Source organism: Bos javanicus, chromosome 10 (genome assembly GCF_032452875.1).
Source record: "Bos javanicus breed banteng chromosome 10, ARS-OSU_banteng_1.0, whole genome shotgun sequence".
Lineage (NCBI taxonomy): Eukaryota > Metazoa > Chordata > Mammalia > Artiodactyla > Bovidae > Bos > Bos javanicus.
In genome coordinates this window covers 36,744,518-36,757,008 of record NC_083877.1, presented here as the reverse complement: position 1 = coordinate 36,757,008, position 12,491 = coordinate 36,744,518, and the positions used below count along the sequence as shown (strand labels likewise).

General features: G+C 36.4%; 1 protein-coding gene across 24 annotated transcripts in view; it reads right to left on the bottom strand.

Annotated features, from left to right (window-relative positions):
- The window catches only part of MGA (MAX dimerization protein MGA), a 147,633-nt gene that overhangs the window by 62,415 nt on the left and 72,727 nt on the right, over window positions 1-12,491 (bottom strand). For 22 of the 24 annotated variants that reach the window (XM_061430835.1, XM_061430834.1, XM_061430849.1 and 19 more), the window contains 3 exons: window positions 1,350-2,289; window positions 492-570; window positions 272-367 (listed from right to left, as the gene is read on the bottom strand). In XM_061430835.1, coding sequence (XP_061286819.1) covers window positions 272-367; window positions 492-570; window positions 1,350-2,289 — 1,115 coding nt within the window. Of the gene's footprint in view, window positions 1-271; window positions 368-491; window positions 571-1,349; window positions 2,290-3,867; window positions 6,776-6,797; window positions 8,293-12,491 lie in introns of those variants that run through there. The other 2 variants (XM_061430846.1, XM_061430847.1) reach the window with 2 other exon arrangements.

The following is a 12,491-nucleotide window of genomic DNA, read 5'->3' as shown; positions in this document are numbered from 1 at the left end:
GAACAGTATCCTCAGAGTCTGAAAGGTTTCTCTTAGGACACCAAAGACCTAGGCATGCTTTTTAGTTAAGAGAAAGAATCATGAACAGAGAGAACAGAAAAAATGCAAGCTGAGAGAAGGGCTAAAATAAATGAAATCAAAAGAAAGGGGAAAGAAGGAAAACAGAAAAGGTTTGGGGAAGGTGCAAAGGGAAGAGAGAAAAAAGAGAGGGCAAGAAGAAGAAGAACAACAACAACAAAACCAGGCTTGCATAGTTTTTAGAGAATTATACCTTCTTGAAGACCAGGATGTATGACTTGCTTGTGCCGTAAGGCCTTCAAATCTTCTATCAATTCCTTTTCCAACTGGGAAATTCTTGCTCTGCAACCTACTCAGAAAACAATGATAAAAATAAGCTGCTATATACTACAGCAGACTACACATTGCTTCTTTCACTTCTAGAGCCAAATTCTCCATCTTTCTCTTTTTTTTTTTTTACTATTATATAATACCTGGGTCATTTGCAGCTGATGCCTGAAGACTACAAGATTCTTCATTTGTTCCATCAACTGCATGAATATCTAGAGCTTCCTGTATTTAAAAAAAAAAAAAAAGGAAAGAAAAAAAGTGGTTAATGTCACTTCTAAGGATTTAAAAGTAAACCAGGGGCATGTTTTCCATGTTGATACTTTTCACTATTTTCTAAATGTTCTACATTAACATCACTTTAATAGTGGGGAGAAAGCAAAAAATTTAAATATAATACACTCAGCTAACTGACTTAGAACTGTATTTATGCCCATTTATTGCAATTTGTATACTGATTTCTTCTGCATGCATGCTAAGTTGCTTCAGTTGTGTCCGATTCTTTGTGACCCCATGGACTGTAGCACGCTAGGTTCCTCTGTCCATGGGATTCTCCATGTAAGAAATACTGGAGTGGGTTGCCATAACCTCCTCCAGAGGATCTTCCCAACCAAAGGATCGAACCTACGTCTCTTATGTCTCCTGCATTGCCAGATAGGTTCTTTACCACTAGCTCTACCTGGGAAGCCCCTGTTTAAATAAAAATAGATTTACTCAGCAATTAACAAGGAGGGAGGAAAAGAACAGGCAGAGAGAATTCAACCTCTGTGTAGTCAATTTAGAAAGACTAAGTTTCTCTAAAAATCTGAAAGAAAAATAATCTAGTTGAAGCGTTGGGTTAATACTGCTAACCCAATATTTCAGAGATACTCCCCTTCCCATGCACACAACCTCATATAATGGATGCATTCACAGTAACTACATTCTAAGATAACTAGCAGCTAGTATACAATTCAGTGATGATTATTTGGCCTTAGAAAGAAAGCTGAAAATGACAATCTTACCTTTGATTCAAAGGAAACAAAGAGAACACCATCTACATCTTCCAGATCAGGTTTCACATCTGGAAAGGTACTTCCAGGGCCCGTAAGAGTGTTCTTCGTAGAAGTTAAAGATCTTCCTGTGTTTTTAGGTGGCCGCCCTGCCTTAGACAGTTTCAGTTTTCGTGGCCTTCCTCTTTTTCCAGGGACATTTGGAGGGGCATTCTGATTAGCATTCACAGTCCTGGGAGCCGCTGAAATCTTAAGCATAGTTTTCTTTCTGCCCAAGTCCTCTTTTCCTAAAAACGAGTCCCCAACTGAACTCTTTGAACCATCAAGTAGTTTTTCTGTGTTAACACTGTCAGATATATCAGGGTATTTCCACTGAGCTTCTTTAAGTGAGGGATATTTTTGTACCACTCTGATATCTAGTGAATGTCTTCCAAGATCATTTTCTGATTCTCTGCCTAAGCAGAAGCCAGTCTCATTAGAATTTTCAATGTACGCAGGCAAATAGTCTAATTCTGTCAACAGAGATCTATCCTTCCGAGATGTGGAAAGCATGTTGTCAGGGAGCTCAGAAACCTTCACTGTGCTTTTGGTGACAGCACAGGGCTCCAGGTAGACTACTGGCATCTTTCCAGCATCTAATTTGAACATTTTAGCTTTAGCAACACCTGATGGGCTATTTGGTTGCCATTTAGAAGATGGATGGTCAGCTTCCAGGTTATCAGCTTTATTGTGCCTCTTCAGCTGTTTCTCTAGTATAGGATCATCATCACTGTTTGAGTATACATCTGTTTCCTCATCTGTCTCTTCCTGTTTCACAGTGACCCCTTCTGGGCACTCACCAAGTTCATATTCATAATCATCCAGAGGCTCTTCTTTAATGACAACATTGAAGTTTTCATTTGGGTTTAATGGTGACGTTACATGGGAGCCATCTTCAAAACTGTTGCCAAGGCTGGAGAGACAGAGTAGGGAGGGTTAAAAAGGACAGAATCATCCATAAATAAGACTCAAGAAGGGAAAGGTGGAAAAAGAGATTGTTGAAAACCAAGTAAAATCACATCAGATTTCAAGAGCCATTCATTAAAAAAAAAAAAAAAAGCACTCTGTATAACATAACAAGTTTCTCAACGGTTTACCAACATCACACTTTTACATATTCCATCAATTTTTCATGAAAAACTTATAAAACAAAGGGTAAAGTTTTAACAAGTAACTCTCATGACTAAATCAAAAAGCAAGATATGTTGTAACAGTTATTTTTCTAATAGTATTCTTCATGGCTTCTCAGCCTTTTGGCTAAGATCAAACCTAACAGTATTCTTCAAATGAATTCAATTTTGAAAGTTAGCTGGCACTGATACAAAATCAAACTCTTGAAATCTACAGACTAATAAACAACTGCCAATAAAAGCACACAAATGTCCATTATGATTAAAAATTTAAATAAACATCAGAGAGCGCCTTTCAAACAGCTCATTGATTTTTTAATTGAGATAAAATCCATACAACATAAAACATAACATTTTAACCATTTTAAAATGTACTAGCTACTAGTTTTCCCACTGCAGTCACAATGTTGCTGCCAGGTGATTTTTCAAATTGAAAACTGAAAAAATTAACTTTCAATGTAAAGAACCCAGCATTAGTTCTTCCAAAATCAAAGGGTAGGATGGCGGTAGATGAAGGCAAATACATACAATCTGTCTAGACTTCAGTGTTTATAATTCATCAAAATTCAAATCAACTTTTTAGTTTCCCACTTTGCCTAATTCATCACTGAAAGCATATAAACTATACCAATGTATCTTGAGAACATGTTAGCATGACTCACTAACCTTAAAGTCACTTTATCTGTATAACTTTCATTTACCTCAAATATGCAAAAGCAACAACAAAATCAATGTACCCCTTGAAAAACTGACTTGAGATCTTGACCTCACTCAAAAACTCTTCAATAAAGGACTTCCAGTTAGAATACAGAAGTTCACAAAGAACATACAGTGACAAAACACTAAATAAATTTAAAATTCTATTCTTTCTTTAAAGCCACTGAATACCTCTGGGTACAAAGTAAGTCTAAATCAACTGAATTCCAGAGAGGGACCAGCCATCTCTACGTGACCGCAGACCACTAGTGCTTTCAACCCTGCATGGCACCTACATTAGCTGAAGTACAAATGCAGACAGAAAAAGGATGCTATAGGCAAAGAAACTTTGCTGGAACACAGAGAAACCAAACTTTTAATGCCTGAGTATGGGCAGACTAAAAGCTGCCCTCAACAGAAAACAAGTCTTGCTACCATCAATTATCCTCCAGTGGACTTCTGCAGAATTTCCAGTGATGCAGAAACTTGGCCTGAAAACAGAAACTTAGTGTCACAGCACTTAAGATTCCAGGGCCCTGTCTGAAAGAAGAGTTCGATCCTACCCTTAAAACTGAGGTGAGCCAACATTATTAAAGTAAATTATTCAGAAACTGAAGTGAGCGAAAATTTATTAAAGTAAATCATTTTGACTTGTGGTCCCCAACCTTTTTGGCATCAGGGACCTGTTTCATGAAGACAATTTTTCTGGTCCATGGCTCAGGGGTTGGGGATCTAGACTGAAAGATAAGAGAAAAAGGCAAAACGTGTCAGAGACCTGTGGGACACATCCGATGATCTAACATACTAGTAGCAGCACTTCCAAAATGGCAGGAGAAAGAAAGGAGAAACATTTGAAGAGAAATTGAACAAAAGTATTCCCAAAGGGAAAGATTTTCATCCACAGATCCAAGAAGCTCAGCAACATTAAAAAAAAAAAAAAAAGTCATACCTAGGCACATAAAGATCAGGTAATGAAAAAAGATGAAGAGAAAAACCTTACAAGCAGGGAAGGAAAAAAGAACAGATCAGAGGAAAAAGGATGGAACAGCAGACTACTCATGGGAAAGAATGTAAAACAGAAGACAAGGGAATGACACCTGTCATAAAGCATTTAAAGAATCGATGTAATGCTGTAGGTTTAAAAGAAGCCTTCAAAGCTAAACACATTTTCAGACATCTGAAAGAATTCACACGTCACAAAAAATACTACCTCCTTAGACCAAAACAACACAAGGATATTAGTTTTCACCACTTCTATTTATGTAATTTTATACTAGAGGTTCAGGCTTCCCTGGTGGCTCAGTGGTAAAGAATCCACCTGCAACGCAGGAGACCTGGTTTCAATCCGAAAGATCCAGGGTCCAGATCCAGGGTCCGAAAGATCCCCTGGAAAAGAAAATGGCAACCCACTCCAGTATTCTTGTCTGGGAAATACCATGGACAGAGGAGTGAGTTACAGTCCACAGGGTCTCAAGAGTAGGACATAGCAACTAAAGCACCACCACCATACTAGAGGTTCTGCCAGGGTGATCAGTCAAGAAAAAGAAACAAAAGAGATCCAAATTGAAAAAGAAGTTAAAAAAAAAAAACCTCTATTTGTGGATGACATGATCTTGTATACAGTCACCTCCAGTATCTGAGGGAGACTGGTTCCAGAACTCCCCACAGATACTAAACTCTGTGGATATAAAGCAGAAAATCCTAAGAAATACACACACACACACACACACACACACACACACACACACACACAAAGGGAATAAATGAGTTTGACAAGATCGAAGGATCCAAGATCAACACATACCAAAATAATTGTATTTCTACACACTAGGAATAAACATCAAAAATGAAATTGAGAAGACAACCCTATTTACAATAGAGCCGATGGCACCCCACTCCAGTACTCTTGCCTGGAAAATCCCATGGATGGAGGAGCCTGGTGGGCTGCGGTCCATGGGGTTGCTAGGAGTAGGATACAACTGAGCGACTTGACTTTCACTTTTCACTTTCATGCATTGGAGAAGGAAATGGCAACCCACTCCAGTGTTCTTGCCTGGAGAATCCCAGGGATGCGGGAGCCTGGTGGACTGCAGTCAATGGGGTCGCACAGAGTTGGACACAATTGAAGCGACTTAGCAGAAGCAGCAGCAGCAGCAGCAAGAATAAACTACTTAATAAACTGAACCAAAACACTGTAAGACTCATACACAGAAAACTACAAAACTGTTGGGGGAAAAAAATAGAATTATAGCCAGCCTTTAAAAAAAGGATAAATACTCCACAGTTACATACTTAGACAACTTAGTATTGGTGAGGCAGCAATACTCCCCAAAACTGAAATGCAGATTCAACACAATCCTTATCAACGCCCCACCTGGGATTTTTGTAAAATAGACAAGCTGATCTTATATAATTCACATGGAAATGCAAGGAACCACAAAATAACTCAAAGTATCTTAAAAAACAGAAACAAATGGGGACACATACTTCCCAATTTCAAAACTTATATAAAGCTACCGTACTCAGCATAAAGCTAAACATACCAATCACCTAAACAGAATTTAGAGTCCAGTAATAAATGCCCACATTTGTAACAACTGGTTTTTTCTTTTCTTTTTTAAGGGCCACACCATGCGTCATGTAGGATTTTAGTTCTCACACCAGGGATCGAACCAGTGCCCCCTTCATTGAGAGTGAGGAATTTTAACCACTAGACCACCAGGAAGTCCCTCAATTGATTTTCAACTGAATTCAAATCATGGATGCCAAGACAATTTAGTGAGGGAAGAATGGGCTTATCAACAATCAAAACTTATTCAACACCAACACTTCACAAATGTTCATGGCAACGTTATTCATAATAGTCAAAAAGAAACAACCTAATGTCTGTCAACTAATAAATGGATAAATAAAAAGTAGTATATCCACATAACAATATAATTCAGTAATAAAAGAAATTAAGTACAGATACACACTACAACATGAACCTTGAAAACCTTATGCTAAGTAAGGCACAACAGACCACATATTACATGATCCCATTTATATGTAATATCCGGAATGGGCAAATCCAGAGACTTTTAAAAGAGAGACTGGTGGCTGCATATGGTTGGGTGGGTGGAACAGCAGCTGAAGGAAAATGGAGAGTGATCAGTCAAGGACACAGGGTTTCTTTCTTTGCGGTGATGAATGTTCTTAAAATGACTCTAGTCATGGCTATATAATTTTGCAAATATATAAAAGTCACTGAACTTAACACTTTTAAAGGGTGAATTATATAGCAGTGAATTACATCTTTTTTTAAAAACCAAGTTTAAAAAAAATACTAAAGGAAGTTCTTCAGACTGATAGGAAATGAACTAGTATGAAAATGAATCCAGGAATGAATGAAAAGATCCAGAAAAAATAAACATGTCACTAAATATAAGACTATTTTTCCTACATTTATTTAAATGACTACTGTTTAAAGCAAATACAGTTAACTATTGGGGGCGGTTTATAACATATATCTAAGGACATGAACAACAAGGACATTAGCTGGTCATGAACTGTTATATTAATCTGATTCTACTTGATAAATTAAGAATGTACATACTTATCTCCATAACCACTGCTACAGAATGCACTGTGTCCCCTCCCAAATTCATAAACTGAAGCCCTAACCCCCAAGTGACTATACACAGAGATAGGGTCTGAGGAAGTCATTAAGGTTAAGTGAGGTCATAAAGGTCACCTCTCTTCTATATGAGGACAAAGCTAGAAAGCAGCTGTCTACAGGTCAGGATAAGAGCTCCCAACAAAACTGAACCTTATCAAAACCATTACTTGGACTTTCTAGACTCCAGAAACGTGAGAAAATAAATTTTCATTGTTTAAGTCACTCAGTCTATGGTATTACATCAACCTAAGCAGACTAATATAAACACTAAAAAAAAAAACACAGAGGCGTAGCTAAAAAAAACCAACCGGCCACATGGACGGAATTTTTTAAATTCAATCCAAATGAAAACAGGGGAAGATAATCAAAGAATAGATGACAGAAAATACCAAAACGAAATGTTGTGCACAAATTTTTCAAAAAATCAGTATCTTGGGGATTGATAAACTGTTTACAAAGGGCTAGACGTAAAAATTTTAGTCTCTAAAGTCTGTATAACCTTTACTCAACTCTACCGTCATAGCATAAAAGAAGCCACAAGACAATACATAAAGAAGTGAACATAGTTGTGTCCCAACAAATGGACATCGAAATTTGAACTTTACAGAATTTTCACATGACAAATAATACTCTTGTTTTTCCCTCACAATCATTAAAAAATATAATAACCATATTTTTAGTTTGCAGGCCATAACACCACCACAAAAAAAATGGCAGGCTAGGTGTCGTCCACAGGTCTTAAGTCTGCCAACCACTAAACTGAAGTAGGCAAATTAAAACAAAAGCAAGGGAACTCCCTGGTGGTCCAGTGGCTAAGACTCCAGACTTGCAATGCAGGGGGGCTTGGTTCAATCCCTGCTCAGGGAACTATATCCTGCATGCCACAACTAAGGCCCAGAGCAGTCAAATAAATAAATAAAAACAAAAGCAAGCACAAAGAAGGGACAAGTGCTAAGAGGAAAAAGTTCAATGCAATAGAGAACAGAGAAATTGCATTTATGAGTTGAAACCTGCCAACAAAGAAAAACTCCTTGGCTTCACTCAAGTCTAGCAAACACATAGTGAAAAGAATTCCAATCTTGCACAAACTCAGAAAATACCCGAGAATTCAATACTTTACAATTTTGAAGAAAACAAATTCCTGAACCCTAAGTATCAGAAATAAAAATATCCTTCATGAATTCAGAGGGAAATCCTTAGTGAAGTATCAGTAAATTTAATCCAATATTAAAAACAATGTTCTTTAAACCAAGTAGTATTTATCCCAGGAATGCAAAGATGTTAGAACACTTCTAGTCCGCATTCCCACACAGTCCCTACCCCACCATTAAAAAATAATAATAATAGTAACTATCCATATTAACAAAAAACAGGGAGAAAAACAAAATCTCAATGGATACAAGAAAGTCATTTGATAAACATCCAACATTTATTCTTAACAACACTTAAGAAATTAGGACTGGAAGGAAACTTCTCAATGTGATACAAAGCATTACAAAAACAGCTAAAGCCAGCAGGATAACAGCCAATTAAAAAATACTGAATGATATTCTTTAAAATTAGGAGACATGAATGACCATTCTCAAAATTCAGTTTCAATAGAGTACTGGAAGTTAAACTGTGCAGTAAAGTAATAAAGAAAGAGAATAATAATAAAGACTGTAAAGAAAGAAGTAAAACTAACATTGTTCACAGACACCATTTCACAGACATCATAATTGTGTATGCAGAAAATCCTAAACACTACAAAACAATAAGTGAATTCAGCAAGGTCATCAAATATAAGATCAAGGCACAAAAATCAACTGTATTTCTACATACTACGGTAGTTTTGAAGTTTACACTACCAAACATTTATTACAGTGTCATCAAGACTGTGTACTACTGGCAAAAGAACAGACCAAAAAATGGAATAAAAATAGTCCAAAAATAGACTCACTCATATATATAGTCACCTCATTTTCCAAGGCACCAGTGCATTTTAATGGGAATATTTTCAATATGTTAGAACACACAGGTATCTGCATGGAAAAATATGAGCCTTGACCCCCAACTTCATGCCATACACAAAAAGCCAAGATAGGCTAGATTTAAATGTAAAAGCTAAAATAGCTTCCCCTTTTCAAAATTTTCACTTAACTGGAAAAAACAGCTATTTCTTTATCTGTTTTTTTTTAATGGCTTTATTATGTAAGTTACATAACATAAATCCCACCCATTTTATGTGACAACTCACTTATTTTTACTAAATTTATAGTTTTGCCATCACCACAATCCCATTTACCTATTTTTTTATTTTTTGACCACACTGCACAGCTTGTGGATCTTAGTTCCCCAACCAGGGATTGAACCCAGGCCCTCAGAGATGGAAGCACGGAGTCCTAACCACTCAACTGCCAGGGAATTCCCTACTTTACCTGTTTTTAAAGGTTAGGCAAACCATGATGTCTCTTTTGCCCTTTCCCTATTAATCTCAGTTTTTATGTATATTTACATATATAAATGTCATTCACTATCAAGTAATTTAGGATTCACACTTAATGACAGTTCTTTCATTATCTTCCTATTTCACAGAATGAACTTCCAACATGCAGTAAATAATCTCTATCTTTTTTCATTTAGCCATATGACTTCAATTATGTTTGCAGTAACTAAGAACCTTGTGAAGCTAATCTTGGCTGCTACCAAAATAACTGCTTTCACATCTTCCCAGGATATTACATCTGGTAAATTACAGAAGTTGTCAGGAAGAATCTCTCCTTATCTTCCAATAAAACCTTTATACCTAAAGCATTAATTTTTTCTTTGGCAGAAGGATTTTGTACACAATCCTGAAGTTTCATACTTCTAAGAAGGTACTATACAAAAAAATTTGCTACAAGATTATCTAATCAACACCACAGCAAAACAACTGATTTGTACACATCAATTATCTAAAGAATTACTTTTTTGTTGGCATATACAATCAATCTAACAAATAAATATGATGTATACCAGCCATTCTGAAACACACTAAAAAAGCTTTTTAGTGCTATGGATAAACTCATTCAGGCAACACTTACTGAGCTCCTATCATGTGCCAGATGCATTTTGTGGGGCACAGGGATTTACCAAAATAAATAAAGCACAGTCCACACATTCAAGGAGCTCATAAATCAAATGCACAAGACAGACAAATAGACAATATTATGTCATTTAACTTAATAGATACTAAGACATATAAAGGTGCACATTAGATAAACCCATAAGATAATGCCTCCCATGAAACTGGTAATTAGAATAACAGGAAAAAGAAAACCACTGGAAAAGGGAATGTAGAGTGGAAAACAAAAGAGGTCCTGGAAACTGAAATATGATATCTACAATAAAAACATCAGTAAGTTACAAGCTAAATCAAGGAAATCTCATATAACACAGAGCAAAAAGATAAAAGACTGATTATATAAGATAATATGTCAACTATCAAGGTTTTTTTTAAAAAAGGAAAAACATGAAAGTGAAAACATTTTCAGAGAAATATACTTCAATGTTTCTAGGACCAAAGAACATGAATTTCTTGTTTTGAAAAAAATGTTTTCTCACAATGATGAGAAGAACCACACCAATACAGAGGCTCATCATTGTGAAATACTTATAAAGTATGAAGGCATAAGAAAGCTATTAAAAATACTAATAAAGCTATTATTCAACACGTAAGAAGGAAATTGTTGAGCGGTAAAGGAGATTACTACCTTCCTCCGAAGTGATTTTATTTAAACATTCTAAAATTCTACATCCCATACATCCTGAGGAAATTATGAAAATGCACTTGAAAAAGTGCAAATTAAAACTTAAATGCTCCCACTTTCACCATGTATATTTAACATTGTACTGCAAGTTGTAACTAAAACAATTAGGTAAGAAAAAAATATCAATTCAAACTGGGAAAGAAAAAGTAAAGGTATCTCTATTGAAGATGACATGATCTTATATGCAGAAAATTCTAAATAATACACACACATACAAACACACACAAAGAGAAACAGTTAACAAATTAAGCAAGGATACAGGATACAAAATCAATATAAAGGGCCAGCTATATTTCCGTACATTGTACAATAAACAACGTACATGAAATATGCAATTTCCTTTTTGAAAACAAAATAAGGATGAAAACGAAGAGCTGATTCTTTGAAAAGATAAACCAAATCAACAAACCCTTAGCCAGACTCATCAAGAAAAAGAGAGGATCCAAAAAAAAAAAAAATTAAAGAGACGCAATACCTGACACCAGAGAAATATAAAGGACCATAAAGAAATTACATAACACAATTATATGGCAATAAAGTGGGCAACATAGGAGAATTCGATAATCTCCTAGAAATAATCACCTAGTATAACCTCCCAAGACTGAATCAGGAAGAAATACAAAATATAAACAGAGACCAATTACAGTAAGTCCCCTATATACAAACCAGTTCTGTTCTAAGAGCATGTTCTTAAGTCCAATTCATTCAACAAAACTAGCCTAGGTATCCAACTAACACAAGTGGCTGTATAGTACTGTACTGTAATAGGTTTATAATACTTTTCATGTCCCATCACTTTACGGCAAACAGATGGGGAAACAATGGAAACAGTGACAGACTTTATTCTCTTGAGCTCCAAAATCACTGTAGATGGTGACTGCAGCCATGAAGTCAAAAGATGCTTGCTCCTTGGAAAAAAAGCAATGACAAACCTACAGAGCATATTAAAAATCAGAGACGTTCCTTTGCCAACAAAGATCCGTCTAATCAAAACTATGGTTTTCCCAGTAGTCATGTATGGATGTGAGAGCTGGACTATAAAGAAAGATGAAGACTGAAGATCTGATGCTTTTGAACTGTGGTGTTGGAGAAGACTCGAGAGTCCCTTTAACTGCAATCAAACCCGTTAATCCTAAAGGAAATCAGTCCTGAATATTCACTGGAAGGACTGATGCTGAAGCTGAAGCTCCAATACTTTGGCCATCTGATGCAAAGAACTGACTCATATGAAAAGACCCTGATGCTGGGAAAGATTGAGGGCAGGAGGAGAAGGGGATGACAAAGGATGAGATGGTTGGATGGCATCACTGACTCTATGGACATGAGTTTAAGCAAGCTTCGGGAGCTGGTGATGGACAGGGAAGCCTGGCACAGCTATACAGTCCATGGGGTCACAAAGAGTCGGACACAACTGAGCGACTGAACTGGACTGAATACATTAAAAAACAAAAAAGTAAAACACTTTGAATGTTACACTACAGATTTAAGGGACTAGATCTGATAGAGTGCCTGATGAACTATGGACGGAGGTTCGTGACATTGTACAGGAGACAGAGATCAAGATCATCTCCATGGAAAAGAAATGCAAAAAAGCAAAATGGCTGTCTGGGGAGGCCTTACAAATAGCTGTGAAAAGAAGAGAAGCGAAAAAGTAAGATATAAGCATCTGAATGCAGAGTTCCAAAGAACAGCAAGAAGAGATACGAAAGCCTTCCTCAGGGATCAATGCAAAGAAATAGAGGAAAACAACAGAATGGGAAACACGAGAGATCTCTTCAAGAAAATCAGAGATACCAAGGGAACATTTCATGCAAAGATGGGGTCGATAAAGGACAGAAATGGT